The sequence below is a fragment of the Mirounga angustirostris genome, unplaced genomic scaffold (genome assembly GCF_029215605.1).
Source record: "Mirounga angustirostris isolate CCGP_5_RB_7025 unplaced genomic scaffold, mMirAng1.0.hap1 SCAF_7, whole genome shotgun sequence".
Lineage (NCBI taxonomy): Eukaryota > Metazoa > Chordata > Mammalia > Carnivora > Phocidae > Mirounga > Mirounga angustirostris.
This window is the reverse complement of record NW_026991715.1, coordinates 60,164,660-60,187,975: the sequence shown is the minus strand read 5'-3', so window position 1 is coordinate 60,187,975 and position 23,316 is coordinate 60,164,660. Positions and strand designations below refer to the sequence as shown.

The 23,316-nt window shown below is 45.7% G+C and overlaps 1 protein-coding gene across 1 annotated transcript in view; it reads left to right on the top strand.

The window, feature by feature from the left end:
- The window catches only part of ARSB (arylsulfatase B), a 166,652-nt gene extending 163,702 nt beyond the window's left edge, over positions 1-2,950 (top strand). Inside the window, exon 8 of the mRNA XM_045897092.3 lies at positions 350-2,950. Within this exon, the coding sequence (XP_045753048.1) occupies positions 350-615 (266 nt within the window). The 3' untranslated portion in view covers positions 616-2,950. The remainder of the gene's footprint in view (positions 1-349) is intronic.
- Positions 2,951-23,316: the final 20,366 nt, after the last annotated feature.

Sequence of the window (23,316 nt, the reverse complement as noted above, 5' to 3'; positions counted from 1 at the left end):
TGGTAGTGTCCCGTGTATTGCAAGATATCTTAGCTTCCCCGGCCCATGAGCACGGTATGCCAGGAGCAGCTCCCCTAAGTCACTCGGACAACTGAAAACTCCCCCGCCCCGCACGCACACACGCACGCACTTTCCTGGAAGCCCCTGGTTGTGAAGCCCTGAACCGTGTCTAGTTAAAGCACCGGAAGTCAGAGACCGAGATGGATGTCGGTACAGCATCAAGGGCCGCGTGTTTGTCACGTGTTCCTGCCCACGTCCCCACTCAGCCCTCTCCCCCAGTCTCCTTACTTGAAGTGCGAACCTGCCTATGATGCTTCTCCGCCAGTAAACTCTTGCAATTCTTTGCCAGGCTGTGGTTGCTGGTTTCCTCCACCGTCTCAAAACAATGTTTCTGTGATACCCTCATCGGACCCACCGACCAAGACCCTCTGGCTCTTTGATATTGACCAGGACCCGGAAGAAAGACACGACCTGTCAAGAGAGCATCCCCATATCGTCCGGCAGCTCCTTTCCCGCCTGCAGTTCTACCACAAACACTCGGTGCCCGTGCATTTCCCGGCGCAGGACCCGCGCTGTGACCCCAAGGGCACTGGGGCCTGGGGCCCGTGGATGTAGGACTTCTGCAGCCCTGGGGAGCCAGACCACCTTTCTGTTACAAGTTGGACTTCAGGCTTTTACTCCTGTACCTCTCGTCTCATTTGCTCTCCCAGCCTGGGTTCCCCTGGCCCTTCTCTTGTTCCTCAACCACGCTGAGGTGTCTCATTGCAACCCCCAGTGCATTTAAAAGCTGATAAAACCTGGAACACTCCTGTTGTTGGCCAGGGTGTGTGTCTAGGGGAGAGGGTGGCTGAATTCAATCTCTTGTTCCTGAGCCGTGGGACAGCTAGGAACTTGACTTGGAATAGGAGGTTCTCACTGAGTCCTGGAGGCTGGAACAGCTGGCTCTTTTTGCCTCACAAGTCAGATGTTAGATCTCCCTCTGCCAATAGCTGGGTTTTATTGGAGTGCCTCATGTTTCTTGTAACAAATGTAGGGAGCAGACTGTTTTTAATGGTTCTGTTGGCCAGGGGATCTCCCTGTCTGTGAGATATCATGTTCAGGCATTCCATGTGAATAACCCCCCTTGGTTCACCCCTCACTTACTCACCCTGTCACTCATCTCATCATGGAGCATAAGGCCCATTTCATAGTTACGGTCAGCATGGCAATATGCCTGCTTCTTGGTTTTGGTTATTACAATAAAGAAATGTGTTTTTATCCCCAGTTGTTTTTTTTTCCCCAGCCACTGCTCATTTTGTCTAGACTTCCTGCTACCCCCCTCCCCTGTGGTTCTTTTCCTAACCTCCTTTTGACTCAGGCATCCTGTGCCTGGGAAGGCTGCTTCGCCTCTCCACTCTGAGCACCACTGGTTTTTGGAAGACTGCTGTGCCCTATCTTCCTTTTGCCTCTAACACTGAAGCTAGAGCCCTGCCCAGAGAAGGTGGTCAGGTCTGGCTCTGCAGGCCTGCTCGTGGTGGACAAGAAGTGGCCGAGTGGGTGATGCTCAGGTCTGTGTCATCTGTTTGGTGAAGACTTTTCTAAGTTGCAGAGTTTATTTTCATGATCGTGGCTTTGTCTCGTAATGTATTATGAGTTGCATGCTATTCCCTAGCAATTAAGAGAAACCCCAGGAAACAATAATTTTGTCTTGGGATGATGGAAGTGGGCAGTTTAAAGGAAATGGCCAGCATCTGAGATATTGGGCCTCAGTAAAGCAAAGGAGACCACATCCACGTTTCCCTTATTTTCACTTTTACTGCTTGTGTTGAGGTTCTGGGGTGGGGGAAAGAGGATGCGCAGTTTGACCCTCCAGCCCTTTCGCAGTCCCACTGAGGTCCTACTAATGTGGATCTGTCCAGATTAGCTCTCGAGAGTGTCAGACTCAGAGAGCTATGTGCAAAAACTATACTCTTTTTCCCATGAGCTCCACTGTTTTGTTCACTGCTCGTCACCAATGCCTGGATCAGTGCCTGTTACAAAGAAGGCAGTCAGTACTTTTTTTTTTTTAATGAATGAATGGACAATTGAACAAAAGAGAAAGTCACACACCATGCAAGTGCAGTGAGCTAAACACATCCTCCAACTGTTGCTTTTCTGTTCTCAAGCTGCCCTCCTGGGGTAGGAACAGAGTCTGCATATCTGGATGGTCACAGATACTCCATAGTGAAGCCATAATGTCCTCTCCAGGTGAGAAAAGGGGAAACACGCCTGCCAAAGATACTCTTTTGGCAATAATCCTCCATTCTCTTGTTTGTAGGACACTAGAAACTAAAGCCAGCCAACGATGTGATATAGGTCCTTGTGTAGCCATCCTTCAATTCAGTAGCAATATTTTCTGGTCGCCTCTAATATGTATTGTATTAAAATAAGATGATTGGAAGGAAATGGTGCTAAACTGAAGACACCAATTATCAACCTCTACCCCACTCCTGGGTTGGCAACCGGTCAAAATGCCATCACCTACCACCCGCACACCTGTGGCAGATACTATGAACGAACTGAGCCCAGATGTTCCTCTGGATCCTTCTAATCCCAGTGTGTATTAATACCAGAAGACTAGAGGCCATCACTACATGACACCCATTCGCCCTCCCTGCTGTGCTCCCGGGGCCACCCCAGTTCTGTTGGTGGCCAAGTACAACATGGATGTTCTGCACTCAGTGGATTTAAAGGGAGTTGTAAAAACTACTTGTTGTAAAACTTTTATTTGATATTTTATTTTATCCATAATAGAATATATCTCATTAGTTTTCTTTATTCTGTATAAGGATGTGAACAGATTCATATTAATGTTGTTTCTCTCCAAATTTGCTCACCTTTAAAGAAAAGTTTTATTGATTTAATGGTTTTTCTTTGTTACTACATGATTGTTCCAGATCTGGGGAATAAAAAGTTACTTTATTCTTTAAAATGTGTCAGTGGGGAGTTTCCATTTGAGTGATGAAAAGTTCTGAAACTGGACAGTGGTGGTGTTGGCACAACATGCCTCTGAATTGTATACTTTAGAATGGTTAAAATGATAACTTTTATGTGGTTTTGCCACAATTTTTTAACGTGTTGGCCCATTTTATGGTATGTAAATTACATCTCAATAAAACTGTTAAATAAATAAACGTAGCAAAAATATCAGAACTGAAAAAAACATGCCAGTCATTTGCCCCAAGAGTGCATACTATAAAATAAGTTATTGGAGGGAGGTCAGGAGAGGGTAGGAGTGAATATAAAGTGAGAATAAGAGAGTGTGTTTGTTCTCTCTTGCTGTATAACAAATTACCGCCCAACTTAGCAGCATAAAACAATAAACATTTATTACTTCCCACTCTCTAGGGGGGTCAGGGCTCTAGGAGTGGCTTAGCTGGGTGCTTCTGGCTCAGGGCCTCTCATGAGATTAGAGTCAAGCAGCTGGCCTGGGCTGCAGTCATCTGAAGGCTTGTCCGGGGCCAGCGGATCCCCTTCTAAGATGACTCAGTCACAAGGCTCTTGGTTGGAGGCCTGTGTCCCCCACCCTGTGGGCTTCCCCACAGGCTGCTTGAATAGCCTCACACATGGCAGGCAACCTCCAGCGGAGCAAGTCGTCGGGAGAGACACAGAGCAAGAGGAGGCTCCCGTGTGCCTTAATGACTCCACCTCCAAAGGGCTGCCATGTCACTTCTACCTTTTTGTGCTTCCTTAAAAATAAGTTACAAAGTCCAACCTTTACACAAGTGAGGAGAATTAGGTCCTGCCTTTTGAATGCAGTGTCAGATATGTGGACATATTTGATACCACCATGGACAACAGAGGAGAACAGGCAAATGGAGCCCCCTGGGGAATAGATTGTCTGATCAATGCCACATGCATTTATCAAATTCTGGTAGTTGAAGACAGATGGGAGAAAAAGCATTCAACTTTGCTATTTAGTGGTTAGAAGGACCATGGACTAATTGTTTAACCCTAATCTACGCCTCGGGGTTTTTTACTGGTAGGATGATGGGTGGGTTGAACTGAGTAGATCCATTTTGCCCAGAACAATGGCTGACACATAGTATATATTAAATAGATGGTGGTTGACTGACTCTCAGAGGACTGAATTCCAGTGTAAGAATGTGAAATAAAACTGTGCTGGGGCACCTGGGTAGCTCAGTCAGTCAAGCACCCAACTCTTGAATGTGGCTCAGGTCATGATCTCAGAGTTGTCAGATCAAGCCCTATGTCGGGCTCTGCACTCAGCAAGAAGTCTGCTTGAGATTCTTTCTCTCTCCCTCTGCCCCTCCCTGCTGCCAACTCTCTCAAATAAATCTTAAAAAAAAAAACAAACTGTGCTAAAAATAGCCTGAGACTGTGCTCCATCTTGAAAAACATTCGTTTCCTGAAAATATGATTTAAAAAACTAATTTTTTGAATGCTTACTATATTCCAAGTATTGTACAAGGTGCTTTAAAAGAATTATCTTGTTGCCCAAGGAAAATAAAGGCAATTTTCTTCTTAAGAAAAAAATAAAAGAGGGGCGCCTGGGTGGCTCAGTTGGTTAAGCGACTGCCTTCGGCTCAGGTCATGATCCTGGAGTCCCTGGATCGAGTCCCGCATCGGGCTCCCTGCTCGGCAGGGAGTCTGCTTCTCCCTCTGACCCTCCCCCCTCTCATGTGCTCTCTCTCATTCTCTCTCAAATAAATAAATAAAATCTTTAAAAAAAAAAAAAAGAAAAAAATAAAAGAATTATCTCGTTTAATATAATTTTAAACTAACCAGAGGTAATGTTTATAAAATCTGTTCAATCTTAATTATAAAAGACATACTTGGTTTTCACCCCCTTACATTTTAAAAATATCCAATCTTTATGCAAACATATAATTACTTAAATCAAGAAAATAAGAAGAGGGGCGCCTGGGTGGCTCCGTTGTTAAGCATCTGCCTTTGGCTCAGGTCATGATCCCAGGGTCCTGGGATCAAGCCCCACATCGGGCTCCTAGCTCAGCAGGAAGCCTGCTTCTCCCTCTCCCACTCCCCCTGCTTGTGTTCCCTCTCTTGCTGTGTCTCTCTTTGTCAGATGAATGAATAAAATCTTAATAAATAAATAAATAAATAAATAAATAAATAAATAAATAAAAGAATTATTTTGTCTTTTTAAAAAGTTCACCAGAGAAATAACCCAAGTGTCAATCAACAAACAAATGGATAAACAAAATCTATCTACACAATGGAATTCAGCCATAAAAAAAGTGGAGTTCTGATACATGCTACAACGTGGATGAACCTTGAAAATATTAAACTACAAAGCCAGACACAAAAGGGTAGATATTATGTGATTCCACTTACGTGAAATACCAAGAATAGACAAATTAACAGAGACAGAAAGTAGATTAGAGGTTACCAGGGGCTGAGGGGAAGGAAGAACGGGAGCTATTACTCAATGGATAAGAGTTTCTTTTGGGGTGATGAAAACATTTTAGAAATAGTGGTGATGATTACACAGTAGTGTAATTTTTTTAAAAGATTTTATTTATTTATTTGAGAGAGAGTGAGAGAGAGCATGAGAGGGGAGAGGGTCAGAGGGAGAAGCAGACTCCCCGCTGAGCAGGGAGCCCGATGCGGGACTCGATCCAGGGACTCCAGGATCATGACCTGAGTTGAAGGCAGTCACTTAACCAACTGAGCCACCCAGGCGCCCAGTGTAATTGTAATTAATGCCGTTAAATCATACACTTAAAGTTAGTTAAAATGACAAATTTTATATATATAGAAATTTATATAGAAATGACAAGTTTTATATAGAGAGAGAGAATTTATATCCTATATATAGAATCCTATATGTAGAATATAAATTCTATATATATAGAGAGAGAGAGGGAGAGACAGAGACAGAGAATGGAGTTTAGGTCCTCCAACCTACCAATATAGCTGCACTTTTAGTTCTTTCATAGATTGGACTCCCGTATAAGACAAAACTAACATGGTGATAGAAGTCACAAAATTTTTTCCTTGGGGAGGAGTATTGACTGGGAAGGGGCATGATGAAACCTTTCGGGGTCCAGAAAATGCTCTGTATCTTGGTCTGGGTGGTCTTTACATGGCTGTATCCGTATGTAAAAATTCACTAAAAAGTATGCTCAAGTTTTGTACGTTATGGTTTATATGTTATACCTAATTAACAAGTACTTTAAGACAAAAAAACCCTGCCCTTAGAGTAAGAGAGCACTACATATTTATCTCATGTGTTACCCAAATGTGCTTGGAAACCTGCAGACAATTGTAAAGAAAACATTTTACACGCTGCAAAGACATTCACTATTTGAAGAAGCCTTTTTGTGATTCCTTTTGTAAACACAAATTTAGGTTTTTGTGTTTACAAAACCTGAGCACATCGATTTGGCATTCCTTAATTGAGATTTTGCTACCCTGCATTTCCTGAAGGGTTCTTCTCCCCTACGTGCTGGTGCTGGGGGGAGAGGTGCAAAGACCAGGAAATGACAGGAGCGAAACTGTAGGCTGACCTCTGCCCGAGGCTTACGATCCAATTCTGTAGGACCAAGTTCTTTCCAGCTTAACAGTTGTTAAGAACATCCCAGCCAATACTAAACATATTGAAGTAGTTATTATTCTTCCTAGTCACCATTTAAACTTTAAAATTGATTTTTTTTTTTTTTTTTTTTTTTTTTGGTCCACGTGTAGAATAGCCTCAGCTTGAGCAGATTGGTTCATTTTCAGGTAAGAACATCCCAGCCAATACTAAACATATTGAAGTAGTTATTATTCTTCCTAGTCACCATTTAAACTTTAAAATTGATTTTTTTTTTTTTGGTCCACGTGTAGAATAGCCTCAGCTTGAGCAGATTGGTTCATTTTCAGGTGGTAAAATGATCTCCTCACTCTGGCCGCCATCCTTACCGACCGCTGAGAGGTGCGAAACGCTGCGGAGGCGCCAACCCCATCTCTTTCACCTTTTTTTTTTTTTTAAGATTTTATTTATTCATTTGAGACACAGAGATACAGAGAGAGAGAGAGAGCATGAGCAGAGAGAGAGGCAGAGGGAGAGGGAGAAGCAGGATCCCCGCTGAGCCAGGAGCCCGATGTGGGGCTCGATCCCAGGACCCTGGGATCATGACCTGAGCTGAAGGCAGACGCTTAATGGACTGAGCCACCCAGGCACCCCCTGGTCTCTTTCACCTTTGCCCCATTGCCACGAGAGCCACCCACCAGGTGGCACAAAGCGGAGGAGAGGTGACTCATGCTCCCCCGGGCCTGACTTCGGGACCTTTGACCACCAGGAAACCGGAAGGGCAATTTCTTTCTCAAACTAACTCACCCAAGTAACAAATCATTGAGCCTAAGATATTTCATTCAATAACCTTTATTATTCGTCTGACAGTAGAGATAACACATACCACTGTAACAATTTCAGAAAATACAGAAAATGCATAAATTAGACAACGCATAAAGCAGCCACCAACAGACACACCACTAACCTTCTTCCGTACCTCTTTTTAAAGAAGTGTGGAAAAAAAAGAGAGAGAGAGCAAGGAAGTGGCCCACCTCCCAGACTGGCTTTCAAATCCCACTGTGCCCAGCTGAGCCCTCACTGGAGACTCAAGATGGTAGACAAATAAAATGTCACCTGTTTTGAAACTCCTCATTTTAATCCCATTCAAGAAGTAGAGATCTTCCCAGGGTTTTTACTCCAAGAGGACATGATTTCACACACACTTCACACAAACATATGATCTTTCTCTCTCTCTACACCCAGTCTTCTCCACAGGCCTCAAGAGGTGAGGGCCTCCACACACAAGGGACTCCGTGCAATCAATCAAACCGGCAAGCAGGCGCCGGCCTTCAGACCAGAGTCTTGCTTGCAGCGTGAGACAGAGAGGATCAGCGCACACACACTCCTCCCCTCCTCAGGAAAACCTGTCTTTCTGTGCCTTTGTTTACATTAAGTGAATCAGAGCTGGGATTGCCTCTTACGCCAGCGTTTTGTAACTGGGATCGTTCAAATCCACACTGTGATATGCGTTGGGCATGAGGACAGGCCACTGACATCACCAAGGAGGGAGGGTGGGTGAGATCAGACGCCCCCCTCCCCGCCGCATAAAGCTCACCTACCAGGGAACTCCACCAGCAGGAGGAGGTAGTCCCAGGACAGAGCTGGAAAGCAGAAGTGAGGAGGAGGGGGCTCTAGAGTCAGAGGAAATGCAGCTTGATGTTTGCCAAGAGGATTCATTTAACTGTAATTTTTGCTTTGGATCTATGCACCCATGAAAGCAGTAAGTTCTTTGTGAATGAGCTATTTTTAAAATTAAACCCTTTGATTAGAGGGTCCTCTGAATCTGTTAGAGAAACAGCTGGTTTGTTTGAAGAATGTTCCTTGTTTGGACTTCATGAGAGTGTGCTGGTTTTTCTTGGTTCTTAGGCCAGGGCTTAAATGAAAGTGTTTGGGCTTAACACATACCAGCAGTGGAAATCTGTGGCTCCCACGTCCAGGACTTCAGGACAAGGAGAAGGGCCTGTCTCAATGGGACCCACATGTGTTCTGTCACTGAGGTCCACCTACTCCTTTCCTCCCCAAAAGCAGCTTGAGCCCCCTGGGCACCCAGTGCAGGAGGTGCATCCTAGCAATCCCCAAAGCCCCTTGAGACCCCACCCACGACTCTGTAGCTCACTTAGGGCTTTTCACTGCTGGGTGTCCTAACACGGTGCTTTCCCTTAAATGTAGACTCTTTACTAAAATAATGTAAAGTGATGCTTTTTTGTCACTATGCTAAAGAGAAAATGAGTGTCACTGGTAATCATAAAAATACATACAATGAATACAAATCGCTCTTAAACCTGAGCCTGGAACTATTTCTGGCCTGGAGGGAAAGAATTGAATAACTGTGTTATTCTCAGCCCCTGAAGCGTGAATAACTTCTTCACTATGTGGCTCAATGTCATCGGTGCCAGGACTGTGACTGGGGGACTCTGGCGGGGAGAGAAGGAAACTCCCTGAGGGCAGGCATGAGCTCAGACCCTGCGGGGGTGCTGGGAGCTACTCCGCGGTGACTGGAACTTCCTGAGGTGCTCCATCCCCTTCCATCCGCCTTTCCTCCAAGAAGAACCACAGCTGGGCTTTGCTTCTAACAGTTTGTTTTGCTCGTGTGCCTGGAGACCCTGAATCAAGGGAAGCATTCTAAATGAGTTAATGTATAAACACACAAAGAAACCAACATACACATCCTCTGCGATACAGTAGAAAAACCACAGAGGATCCAGCAAAGGAAGAAGCCAAGAAAGTCAATAAACAAGTTGGTGGAGATGCGACATACAGAGATGAAATATTAGGAAGAAGTAAACATTGAGAAGAGGGAAAACGAGACAACATGGAAGTTTCTCGAGTTAAGGAGTTCCCTGAGCCTTAATTTCCAGGACTGTTAGTTCTGGCGTCTGACCCCAAAGGCACCCTCTGGGGAGACTCAAGATCGTAATGGCCTAGAAATGGCTCTGCTCTGCCCCACCAGCCAGCTCACACCTCCTTGGTGCCCACGTGGCATCCTCTGACTCAGATTCACACAGCCTCTTTGGATCCTGTAATTCAGCCCACCAGGTATACCGTATTTTTCCCATTATAGGGGCAAGGCAAGGAATTAACGTTACTGGGGACAGTGTATATAAGCAGGCACGTTTGACTTTTACAATGGCTACCAAACGCCTCAAGATAATGCCTAAGCCTTAGGTAAATGTTTTTACCAATTTGAAAATTCTCTTGCGTGACGTCCTGTAGCCAGTAGAGTTGGAATTCGGAGCTCAAATTGCTCTTAAAAAGCCCCCGCTGTCTACCACGCTCCCTGGCATCCTCCGGCGCTGCCTGCCTTCCCTTCCCTTTTGTCCTGCGCCTTTAAGGACCGGCAGAGGAGCCATTGTAGGAAGTCCCTTTCTTACAACTCAGGACTCAGGGGGCCAGTGACATTCAAAGCTAGGTGAGAACTTCAGGCTGGCACAGGGCCTGGGGTGCGTGGGGGGCAGGGAAACCAGGGAGGAGGCCAGTGCAATGGGCTTCGCCAAGAAGGCATCACAGTTACAGAGGTAACAAAGTAGAGGTAATTGGAGGCTTGGAAAATAAAACACATTTGAAAGGAGTTCAAATGACTCAGCCTGGAAAGGGAATTTATTCATGTTTTTCATACATTTCATAGGAAAATCCGCTTTCCCCCACACAGGTCACAGAGGCTGGTGACCATCGCCCCAGCGAACGCGCAGGGGACACACGCAGGACAGTGCTGATGTGAGGAGGTGAGGCGAGGCTGACAGGTGGGTTCTTTTAAAAGCTCACTGCAGCTTCTGATGCAGGCGCTGGTTGGAAAATAGACCCAGTGTTCTCTCCTGTTCTATGACCAGCCGGCATCAAGCAGTCTTTAATCTTTACTTATACTCCGTTACCATCTTGCTGAATTCTGGAGGTGGGTCCTACCAGCGACACCGACTACTCTCTTTTGTACAAAGTCCATAGGGCCTCCCTCTCCCTCTGTGTCTAAGGCTCTAAGATGAAGAGTAACAAACACTTCAGATACACTGAAGTGTTTTGATTTTTTTTTTTTTTTTTTTATTCATTTGAGACACAGAGATACAGAGAGCATGAGCAGGGAGAGAGGCAGAGGCAGAGGGAGAAGCAGGCTCCCCGCTGAGCCAGGAGTCCGATGCGGGGCTCGATCGCAGGACCCTGGGATCATAACGCAAGCCGAAGGCAGACGCTTAACCATCTGAGCCACCCAGGCGCCCCGATACACTGGTATTTCTTAAAGTTCCATTTGTAGTGATTTCTCTTTGGGGATTGGGAGGAGAGAAAATAATGCAGAGGCTATGAGGAATATTGCCTCGTGAGGGTCTCTCCTTGACGAGGAACAAATAATGACTATGTTTAGGTTCAAATACTATGTTTTGGTTTAAAATGTTACAAATTAGAGAGTTCTGTGTTGGTCAACAGGACCTAGTTAGAGAAATGCTTTGTGTTCTGTAGTTACCTAAACATTGTTGCCTTAAGTAAAAAGTCCTGTGGCTGAGCCCAAGTAATTATGCCCACAACTCCTCTTTCTGGTTAGAAGGATAAAAGTCAGCGAGAGAGAATTCCCTGCTTCTCATGCACGTCTGGGGCATCTGGTCTGGTACTGCCGTGAGGGCTGGGCTCCTGCGGGGCATCTGCTGGCTTTCAGGCTAAGCCACCCCAGTGGTCCCCGCCCCCACCCCCACCACTGCAAGCCCACCTAGTCACCAAGGGGTAGCTGATGCATCCCCGGCAGGGGAGAAAGAGCCTGTCTGTGCACCAGGATGGCAGAACAGAGGAGTGAGAAGGTGGTGCCATTAGTCTCTCCTCTTTTGTCACTAAGGTTTTATGTGTAACCATCAATAAATAGAACTTGCCCTTATTTTCACCAGTACTTATTATCAATTTGAAGATTCTTGCTGGTTTGACAGGCTTTAAAATGTTACATTATTTTGTGTTTCACTACCAAGAGATTGGACTTTTCCATATTTTTATTGGTCCCTATGGCTCTTTTTTGAGTGTCCTGATCACCATCTTCCCTCCCCAGTCCCCCTGGCTGTGCCTAGGGGGAGCAGGATCAGGGACAGGGGGACAGGAGCCCCAGCGAAGACGGTAGTGCAAGGAAAAGCCATCCTCCACTTGCACCTGAACCATCATGTCAGCCGGGGCTGGTGGTGCATTTGCAGGTGGTACATTCGGCGTGGTCAGCTGTCTCTACTTTATGTTCAGTTTTTGGAACTGTGTCGGGAGGCAGGGAAAAGTAAAGAGGGGGAGAGGGAATGGGCAAGATCCCTTTCCTTTGTTATAGACAGAGTCAAACTGAGACTTGTGAGAAAGGTGAAAATTTGGTGATCCTTCAAAGTGATGTTCTTCTAATATTGGAATAGGAGCACTGTGTTTTGATGGAGAGGGGAGGCTCTGGCAGCTGCCCCAGAACTCCCCTGAAGTCCCAAACTCATCACGTCTGGTCCCAACCTGCACACACACTTGGCGAAATGAATCCCTGCACGTAACTGACTCCCTCAGAGAGTCCGTTCAGCAACCGCTTGCTTCTTACTAAGCATATCCTTTGGGGTGATCCCACCCAACTCCACACATGAAAGAAGTTCTGATGACCATCTGTCTCTCCCTGGTGACAGTGCTGTCGCACCCTCCGGCCCTTATACCTGGGCTGACCCATCTGAGTGGATTTACTCCGATGGGGTCCCTGAACTACCCCCCCCCCGCCCCCGCCATCCCCGGCAGCCTCAGTGGGGGAGGTCAGTGCCCTCTGTATAAATAACTTATAATTGAAAACTTTCTTTTTAAGATTTTATTTATTTATTTGACCGAGAGATCACAAGTCGGCAGGCAGGCAGGCAGAGGAAGAGGGAGAAGCAGGCCCCCCGCCAAGCAGGGAGCCCGATGTGGGGCTCGATCCCAGGATGCAGGGATCATGACCCGAGCCGAAGGCAGATGCCCAATGACTGAGCCACCCAGGCGCCCCATAATTGAAAACTTTCATTCCACTTTTAGCCTTGCCTTTTTTAGTATGAATAATCCTAATGCCTTTCATCTGCCTTTCTGCCCTTTCAGCTCTTGCAATCTGCTGGTGCTCTGGTGAGTCCTAGCCTTAACACAGGCTAGTGCCTTTGCCTACATAGTTCCTTCTGCTCTTTTCTGGACTAGCTCCTCCTTCAGGTCTACACATCACGGGTCCCTTCTCCTGGGAAGCTTCCCCTAGCCCTGTTGAACTGGAATGGTGTTCCTATGAGAGTGGGCATCACACTGCATTGTTACTCATGTATAAATAAATGTCTGTCTTCCCCACCAGGCGGAAGTCTCATGTCTGGTGTGTTGAATGGAATAGCTTTGTCTCATAGAGCCGTGCTTGGTACTTAGACAACACAAGTTGAAGGAGTCTCATTTGTTGAATTCAAAAGACTCCATTGTCTTTTAATTCTAGGGTGACATTGTAGTCCCCGATTTCAAAGCCTAGCTCTTGTTGTCAACTTGCAGACCCTGTTTCTACCCTACCTGCAGATCCTGTTTACTCAGCCTGACGGCAGCCCCACCCAGTTGCCTGCTCTGGGGAAATGTGCGTCCGGAACGTTGGCGATCTTCAAAGGCTTTATCTGTATCAGCTGGAAGGACTTGAGCGCCTTCGTCCAATCAGGGTGAACATGACACTGTCCAGACTCCTCAGGCAGGTTTTGTTTATCCTGGGATCTCCTCCAAGATAGCAGCTGATGCCTTCAAACACTCTTTATGGCCTCAGGTTTGGACAGACTCGGATTTTCCCCCTTCATCTTCCAATCCTTCCCTAAGATTTTCCTCCCTTCGTTTGCTCAAGCTTTATTACAAATGCTTTTCCGTGTGTGACTTGCCCTGCAGAAAACTGGCTTCAGAGTTCACGCTTGGTGCTGAGATAAGTCTTGCAAATGCCAAGGGCTAGCTGGAAAGGGCAGATGGCATATTTCCTGATGCCCTTTTGTTGTCGATCCATATTTACTGAGGCTTTTCTCCTTTCACAGGGTGGGAGTGGGTGGGGGGTTTTTTGGTGTAGATACAATGGAGACAAGCTAGTGGTTTCCTTAAGGAAAGTGGAATTGCATTTTTTCAAGGCAGGGGTTGAGGATCATAGAGATATAAGCTTAATCACCTAGGTGCAGCCTAGGATAGCATGAATCTTGGTGAAAAGTGTAAGGCACAAATGTATTTAAGACCACATCCGTTCACATTTGTTGAGCACCTCCTGCATATGCCAATAACTGGCATGGAGGTTAACAAAGAGAAATAAGACCTGGTCTTTGCATTCAGGGAGCTCACAGTTAGTTCAGAGAGTGACCGTACAGAACAGTGAGTGCCAAGTACAGGTGGGAGTCAGTGACAGGGAGAGGAGCACCATTTGGGTTGCACGTATGTCCCTTCACCTGACTGTGGCAATGAAACCTAGAGAGCCATTTTTTAAGAAATCAAACCCGAAGGGCCCAGGATCACAGATGTCTTCCATGGTCATCAAGACTGTTTGGAGATTCTGATCTTTTTCTCTCAGGGGGACTCAGAAACCAGGGAAATGACGCCCACAAGATAATCCCTGCCCCGTGCATTATTTGTTGCTGTGTAACAAATTACCACAAAATTACATCTCGAGACGAAAAATATTATCTCCTCTCGTTTCTGAGGGTCAGGAATCTGAGTCCATCTTAGCTGGGTCGCTCTGGCTAAAGGCTCTCATGGGGTGGTCATCTCAGCTGAAGGCTTGATTTTGGGGAGGGCGGGTAGGATTCAAGAGAGAGCATGAGTACCCATGATGGAAGCTGCAACCATTTATAGCTAATCTCTCAGAAATGGTATCTGTTATGTCTGCCATATTCTATTTGTTAGAAGCCAGTCACTAAATCCAGTTCCCCCTTCAAGGGGAGGGGATTACTCAAGGGTGTGGATACCAGGGGGCAGGAATCCCTAGGCACCGTCTCAGGCTCCCCACTGTCCTTCCTGTCTCACTCCTTCCTTCCCAATTCAGAATGTGCTTATGGAAAGGACTGGTGATTGCTTTGCTCTTTCCTCTGTGCCACCAAGAGTGGGGAATGGCCTTAAGTCATAACAGGGCATTAGCTTGGATATTCTGCTTCCACGGGTAGTGGACCCAGAAGGACTTGGTGCTGGCAGAGCCTCTGTCTAGAGGCCAAGTACTGGATGGGACACAGTAGGTTAATAGGAAGAGGTCATTTCTGGGAAGTGTTTGGCTGAGGGGGAAGCCATTTTGCAAATTATGCTTTGAAGGGCCAACCTGGCCCTTGATGGTGCTAAGTAGTCTGCCCTCTTACCCAGAAACTTACAATCCTGTTGATGGCACAGGACCGAAGAGCTGTCTTACAGAAGAGGACCGTTCCTGTGCCATCCCAGGGCTGAGCCTCACCCACTTGGTCATGAGGCCAAAATAGTCTTGGACTTCCCTTGCCTTCCATCTCAGACACTTCCAGTCCTTTCCTGGCTCTGTGACTCAGCATAGTCACCCTCAGCCCTGGTCACCCTTGTCTCCTGTGAGCTCTGCACTGACCCAAATAGTCCTTGCCGCCATCGTAGCCAAGAATCACTTGAGGTACAACTCTTTTCTGGGGGCTGGCAGAGGCCCCTCGTTGTCCCACAGTTTAGTAGCTAAACCCAAAGGTATACAGTGGCATGGGAAATCAAAAGTTGTTACACAGAGGTGACTGAGGAATTTGGCACTCAAAAAGGCGTTCATATGCAAATACCTCAATCCTAATGAAACCAGCCTCCTTCCTAGCCAGCCGCCTCCCGGCCTGCCAGCCTCCAGCTGGTTTTCCAATGTTGTGTGTATACAGAAATAAGACGCAAATCGAATGCACTTTCATGAAGTGGGCAGTGAAGTTGGAGAATTACTCCCTCATGAGTAAACCTACTGAGAAGGATCTGGTGGTGGAATTAGAGCAGTTAACAGAACAAGAGAAAACTGACAGGGACGCTGACACATTAGGCTCTTCAAAGGAAGGTGATTTGAATATCAAAGGCAGAAGCGAGGCCCTCAGGAAACTGATGAAACTCTTGAATATTTTCTGCAAAAATATTCCTCTTTATCTTCCTGCCCTTGAATGTAAAACTAAGGAAGACATACTGTGCTATCTTATAATTTTATCAGTTAATGCCCCAAAAATAAATTCTTTCAGTCTGAGAATTAGGGTACAATCACGCAACATCCATTTTGTAAAATAGGCAAATATGTTTTTGTGATGTTTTAGTTTTGTTTGAAGATGAAGTTCCAAACAAACCCCTTTTTCTCTCACTATTTGCTGAGGAAATATAAGGAGAAATGGTTTTTTAGATGAAGTTGGTGGCGTAGTGATGTGAGGCTGAAGGCAGGTGTAAGGAAGGAGAAAGAATATTTTAAGCGGTAGCAAGAGCTAACAGGATGTGCAATGGAACTTTTCCTGTTGTCTCAGGTGTTGGCTGAGATTCTTCAAAGCTGAAGTCAGTAGGTGATAAGGACCCCCACATTCTAAAGAGAGATGCTAAAGAAATCCCACAGGACTTGCGAAGGAAAGGCTAGAGGTTCCGGAGAGAGAGTTCTTTGAAGGGAATTCATAAGAGGAGCAAACTTGGCTTTTTCCCCCACTCTCTATGGGGAAGGGGATTCCTTCACCCAAAGCTCAAGGGTGAAACCCTTGTCTGTGTGCCAGAGAGGGTGACTGGGCATCGTCACCCACGTGCAATATTTGGGGCCCTGTGGGTGGGTCAGGTCTCTCAGAACAAGTGTATGTAGAGAAGGAAGAGACTATAGATACAAGTTGGTCAGATAAAGATGCATTTGAGAATGCGTGCTCCCAGGACTCAACACCTAAATCCTGTTCTGGGACCCTGGGACAGGTAAGTTTATAAAGAACTTAGCCGGGCAGGGAAGCCCCTGAGGAATGGATGTTTTAAGGCTTTAGCCCCTGCCCTCAGGGACTAGCCCTAGCCCTCATATGCTGGGTTTAACTAATGGAACCACAGACTCTCTGGCCTGCAGTGGACAGATCAGACTTAGATCAAATATACCGAATGGCCACCTGTCTTCATAAGCCCAGATGCAAGTCTCCACTCTGTCTTCTAGAACAGCAAGGTGAACCCTAGAAAAAGCATGACAATCAATGGGTAAGGAAACAAAGAGGGGCTCGTTTTGGTATCTGGAACATTGCTGATCAAACTGTGCCTCTATAACATGTGCTTTCCCAGCAGCAGGTGGCCACAGGCTGACTCACTAAACTGGACATTTGGAAGATAAGAGCCCTGAAAGGGAGTCCAAGAGGGAGAAAGCACCAGCTCCAGACCCTGTGGCTTAACATAGGGCCTTGACTGTGAACTGTTTCCCAACCAGCCTCCTCCTAAGAGCTGAAGAACTCTCAGTGCCCTCAGAGGCCGAAAGGGATCCCCAGTGTTTGAGGAGTGGGTGGAGGAAGAAATATGGAATGGAACAGGAGAATGGGAAAATGGAAGAAACAACAAGAGAGTGTATTCCCATAGAAGCTGAGGGGAGAGAGTTGAGAAAGTGGATGAATGGAAGAACAAAAAAGTGCCCCCTGGATTTGGTGGGGGGTAGTCACTTGCCAAAACCAATGTCAGTGTAGTGATGGATTCAGGAATCAGACTTGCTGTGAGCTCAGGTATGCATGGGATATAAGCAACCAGAGGTAATGAGTGGACAGTGCCCTTCACGGAAGGTTGACTTGAAAGAAAAAAGCAATCATGTGAGACATTACACCCTATAGGGGTGTAATGGCACGAGAGAGGGTTTTTCTCTTTGTTAGGAGATCCTAGAGCATGTTTCAATGGTGATGGGGAAGAGAGAGAGAGAGAGAGAGAGGTTGAAGAGGTGAATGAATGGGGCGTAGTGGGTGGAATGGGAACTCAGGGAGCAGGGAGGAAGGGCTCTAGAAGAGCAAGGACATTGCACAGGTAATTAGCCTTCCATGGATAAGAACAGGAACAAATAAGGAAAGAGCAAAGAGTAAAGGAGATAGGAGTGAATGTAGTGATAACTGGGAGGGTGGAAACATTGAAGCTTGTTTGCTTTCCTGGTGGGCAAAAAGGGGTGGTGAATAAGCATGATATAGTTTTCAAGCATTTGCATAAATATTTCATGTAGTCCTTACAATAAGCCAACCAGGTCTTTTGGTTGGTCCCAAATCTTGAGGACATACCCAGGTTCTCTATTACTCTTGGTTACCTGAGCTTCTGTTCTCTCCTGTAGCTCCACAAAACTAGAACTCTCTCAACCTCATCTTTCCCTCAAGTACTGGCCCAAGCCAACGCTTGCAAGTCTCATTTACAGCTGCTGCCATTGAGGGAATTCAAACAACAATTGGTTCTTTTCTACCTTATCTCTGGGGCTCAAACATCCTTGCCATCCAGTGGCAACCAGCTCCAGCATGGCTGGCCAATGCTCACCTTCTGGCCTGTTGCAAAAAAGGACTTTGACCAAACCCAGATCTACATTGGATGCATGGTGCTACCTCTTGGCTATAACCAAGGAATAGTGCTTGACTTAATGGGGGTTCAACTTGATTTGAGTTGTGGACACTTTGGCCAGTTATCTACTTATACTTCTTCTTCTTTTTTTTTTTTTTTTTAAGGTTTACTTAATTATTTGAGAGAGAGCGGGAGAGAGTGAGAGCATGAGCAGGGGGGCAGGGCAGAGGGAGAGGGAGACCTGAGCAGCCCCCACCACTGAGCCAGCAGCCTGATGCAGGGCTCCATACCAGGATCCTGAGATCATGACCTGAGCTGAAATCAAGAGTCGGCTGCTTCACCAACTGAGCCACCCAGGCACCTCTCACATTTCTTATAGTCACTCAACACCCAAAAGAATTGGGACAGTGGCCATGCTCCACTGGTCTCTCAGATTCCAGGCTGCAGTTGGCCCCTCAGTCTTTTTGCTGGACCTTTCCATTCTCAGCACCATTAAAACACATCTTTTGGAATCTCTTGGTTATCAGTTCATGATGTGAAAGAGGGCAGAAGGGCAGGGAGAGTTTCAAAAAGTGTGAAAGACAGAAAATTGCATTGGATCAAAGAAGCAAACATGTGACCCTCAAGTTGGGTGACATCTTTTTGCTTTTGTGCCAGTTGTTCTGAAGGCTACTCAGAAAGAGACATTTTGAAAATGCTTCTAGCAATAATGGCATCATTTGAGTAGAAAGATTGTTTCAAGAACAACCTTTATTTGGGTATACATACATATATTTATACGTTCTAATGTGTATGTTATTTTAGGGTCACTTAGAGGTCATGTAAAAGGTTCATTATTTTATGGTCATGGTTTCTCAGTCTTTCAGGCACTGCTGTGACTACTAAAATAAAGCTCTTGTAGCTGAGATGAAAGGTATTTTTTAAAATGTGCATCCAGGATCCAACTCTATGCTAAGTATCTTTAAACTTTCCAGTGCGAAAGAAGATTGAGAGTTTTGACATTGTGAGTTAACAGTGTGGTTAAAAGTCATAGGTTGAAAAAAAGTTGACACAGGTTAGCTTTGACCTGTACATTCAAGAGGCAGATCTTTTTGCCCCAAGGGAAGGAGAAACTCTAATGCTAACAGGGCAGCTCCAGAAAGCAACATCACCTTGTGTTGGAGGTAGCTGTTTTCCTGGGCGCTGTGCTTTCATGTAAATCAAATACGCTCCCCACGCACGCACTGAGCAAGCAATAAAATACAAGCCGGGATGTTATTTCTGCTCTGGGAAACTGTCCTGATGATTACTCAGGACAGTTAGTTCAGGAGATTGTCCTGGCCTCTCCCCATCATCTCCCATCCTTTCTTTCACTTTCCATCCATTTCCGTGGTCAACCCAGCAGGTTTTTTGTACTTGTTCTGGGCACCATGTTAAGAGCACTGGACGCAGAATCGAGCCTCCCCAGGCTGCCCCCTTGGTACGCCCCCAGCAGGTGGATGCACTCCTTCTGGCCTTTTTGTTCTTGGCTGTGTCAGGAACCACCCCTCAGCACCTCTACCAGACCAGGCCCAGCCTCTCTGGAGAGCAACCAGTCACTAATAGTATGTAACTCCTGTGCCAACCACGGGGCCATATATAACAGGGAGGTTTGCAGCAGGAAGAGAACTAGACAAATATCTTCCAAAACCTTAAGATCCTAAGTTGCTCTTATTTCAAGAAGCTGTCTCCCCAAAGAAGCCCCTTTGAGTGCCATCATGCCGTTGGAGATGTGCCTTTGTACCCTGACTTTTGCAGTAAACATCTGTGTAGGCTTATTTTACATTTACTGAGCTCCCAGCGGATACGAGTCATTGCAAGTATATCAGAGGCTTTTATGCCAGTTCTCTGTGCTCCCTGAAAACCCTCTTCAGGTCCAGGGAAGAACCAGTGCTTCCCAGACCCCATCTGGATGGTGTCAACAGCTCTTGGCTCTCATGAAATCGTATACGACCATGGGTTTGGCAGGGGGCCATAGGGGGGTCCTTTAATTTTGGAAGAAAAGAAAAACTTGCAGGGCAAGAACACAGTTATGTTCTTAGAGTGATTATTTGGCTTCTGGCTAACTCTTGGTCTCCTGAGAGGCAGAGAGAAGAAGGTTTGGTAAAAATTAGCTCAGTTTTCTTTTCTGCAAACACAACCGGAAAAAATGGAAACCAGCTGAGCCAGCAGAGTTTTTACCTGTCCCAAATGGAGGCATTTATGGTATTAAAGAAAGTTCAACTTGGGTTTCCTGTGAATAAATTGGGAAGAAAGTGAATGGATAAGACCTGGATGGAACTAGACTTTCGTCATTTACATGGTCTACCAAAAAACCAGAGCCCCTTATGGGAAACAGAGAAGTTTTGTTTGGAAGATGGGTTTGGGAGATTCGAAGAAACTTCACACCAGCAAGCCCTTTGAATATGCCCTGGATTGAAATACGAAATTGAAATCTCCCCAGCCCTGGCCTTGCAGTGGACATTAAGACTGGGCTGACATTTCAGAGAAAGTTCTTCAATAGCAAGGTTTTCTTCTCCAAAATTATGATCCTAAAAATCCAAAGCATACAGCCATGATGGCTCAGGCAGCCCAACTTTGACAACATAGAGTTCCTGGAACAGCGTTTTTATTTATAGTTTCATTATTCAAGGATCCTCATTAAGGTGTTATATTCAAAGGCTATTTCCTTTACAGAACATAGATCAAGTTATGCGCAAGCTTTCCTACTCATGATGTATGGTTCCAAATATGTTGAAAAGACTAAAGCTCATTAAATGGTTTGGACCCAGATCAGTTACATTTATATCTAACACATGTAATATTCTTATTTTTCTCCATCTAAGTCAATCACATCCATGCACTGAGCAGCTTCAAGGAGGACAGTGTTTCAGGCTGGCATACGGAAGCCTTAGATGTGGTCCTCACCCTCACGAAACTTCATAAAGGAAACAGAAGCGGGGGGGGGGGGCTCAGTTGGTTAAGCATCTGCCTTCAGCTCAGGTCATGATCCCAGAGTCCTGGGATCTAGCCCCACATGGGGTTCCCTGATCAGCGCGGAGTCTGCTTCTCCCTCTCTCTCTCTCTGCACCCCTGCCTTGTGCTCTCTCTCTCTCAAATAAATAATTTTTTTTTTAAAAAGGGAAAAAAAGGAGACAGAATGTGTGAAACATTAATGAACAATTCAAGGCAGGATGTGATAAAGTGCCAACTAAGGAAGAATAGAAAGACCTGGAGAAATTGAGAGAAAATGAAGGGCATGTGAGAGACCAGGCTTCCTATTTTTATAGGGATATTGAATCTTTCTCAGAAGGAAGAACTTGGAAGTTACAGGAAGAAAAATTCCAGCTCATCAACAGAAAGAACTTCTGAGTTGGGGAAGATAAGCTAGTGAGATTGTTGGAAGCATGCAAAGAGAGATTGAATATCATCTGTTAGGGATACTTCAAAACATTTTCCACAACTGCATAAATTAAATGACATCTAAAACTGTCTTGGACCTATGAAATAGTCGTGGGTGCAGTTACTGGAACATCAGCTCAATCTGGACCTCCCAGAGGAATAGGACCTTGCAGGGCCTCAAAGAATGAATGGCCTCTAGGTGGAATCCTCCCCTCCTGTGTGTTCCCCGACCACCACCACCCACTACCTGGTTCCTGGGAGAGGAGAACCTATGGCAAAGCAGTTTCTATAGTAACAGAGGTCAGGGATACAGAATTAAGGATCCAAGATGGATGTGTTCATGGTATACTTAAGGTTTATATATGTCACCAAATATAAATTTTACCTTTTTAAAAAACCAGGGAATGATGTGCACTGTGAAAATACTAATGTCTGCAGCATACTTTAAAATATATTTTTTTAAAAAATGGATTGATGGGTGGATAAGAGATAAACATGTAATAAAACATATAGCAAAATGCTAATTGTAGAATCTAGGTGGTAGGTATATGGGTGTTCACCGTACAATTTTCTACATTTTTGCATGTTTGAAATCTTTTATAATAAAGAGTTGAGAAAAATTGATGTCAAGAGAGCCAATGAAGGGGCACCTGGGTGGCTCAGTCGTTAGGCGTCTGCCTTCAGCTCAGGTCATGATCCCAGGGTCCTGGGATCGAGCCCCGCACCAGGCTCCCTGCTTGGCCGGGAGCCTGCTTCTCCCTCTCTTACTCCCCCTGCTTGTGTTCCCTCTCTCGCTATGTCTCTCTCTGTCAAATAAATGAACAAAATCTTTAAAAAAAAAAAGGGAGAGAGCCAATGGCTTTCAACTTTCATTCAACATTGAATACAGAATATGATAATGTGGGTTATCGAGTTCTTACTGCTCACTAAGTGCTTTGTTGGTTCTATCTCGTTCACTCTCACAACCGCCTATGAAGTAATTATCATCATCCTCCCTTGGTAGATGAGACAACTGAGACACAGAGGACGTGAAATGTTTGACCAAAGTCACAGTTGGAAAGTGTCAGGTTTAGGATTTGAACCCAGGTCTGACTGACTCCAGGACCCAAAGCCATGACCATGCACTCTCCTTGGGCCCCAGATGCAGATGGCTGGCACAGTACGTCGCTTTGTGTGGAAAGCAGCTGATGTTTGGAGGAAAGTCGGAGGGTGCCCACATGCGAGCCCTTCCCTCCCCCGCAGATGGGTTGCACATGGTCTGGCTCTTTAATTGTTAATAAACACCCAGACCTCCACTTGGGAGTTTTGTTTTGGTTTCATCTTTTTTTCTTTTTTCCTCTTTCAAGTTAAACAAGAAGTTTATTTAAACAATAAGACGTTTGACTTGAAGGGAAAACGATCTAGGATTCGTTCCTTCTAGAGTCATTTATCCCTCCTTCAAGATAAATTGTCCTACATGTAATAGCTACATACAAAACTGTTATAAAATTGTCCTGGGTTTTACAATGACCGATGAGAACCACTAGAATTCTGTAATCAAACAAGGTCTGCAAGGATTGTTGTTGTTGTTGTTGTTTTGTTAAACAGCGAGAGCAAAACAACTTCGGACGATAAAGAGCTGAAGGAGCGTGCCACTAACGGAGAAAGAGCCTTTTCCCAGAACCCGTTCTTTCACCCGCCTCATTTCCACTCGATGACCCTCAAAACATACCACGGGCTATGTAGCTTTTTAAAAATGCAACATGCGTGCGTATACACCGGTTACTTTATGTACAATAAAGGAACGAGAAGGGCGAGACGAAGGAAAAGAGGTGCTGGGCAGGAGTCGGCAGGCGGCGGAACCAGGCCGGCGTCGTGACTGCGAAGCCGCCCAGGGTCCGGAGGAACGCAGCCGGTGGCCCCGCGGTGGTCACGGCGGGAGCCCAGCCAGCGCTCTTCGCCCC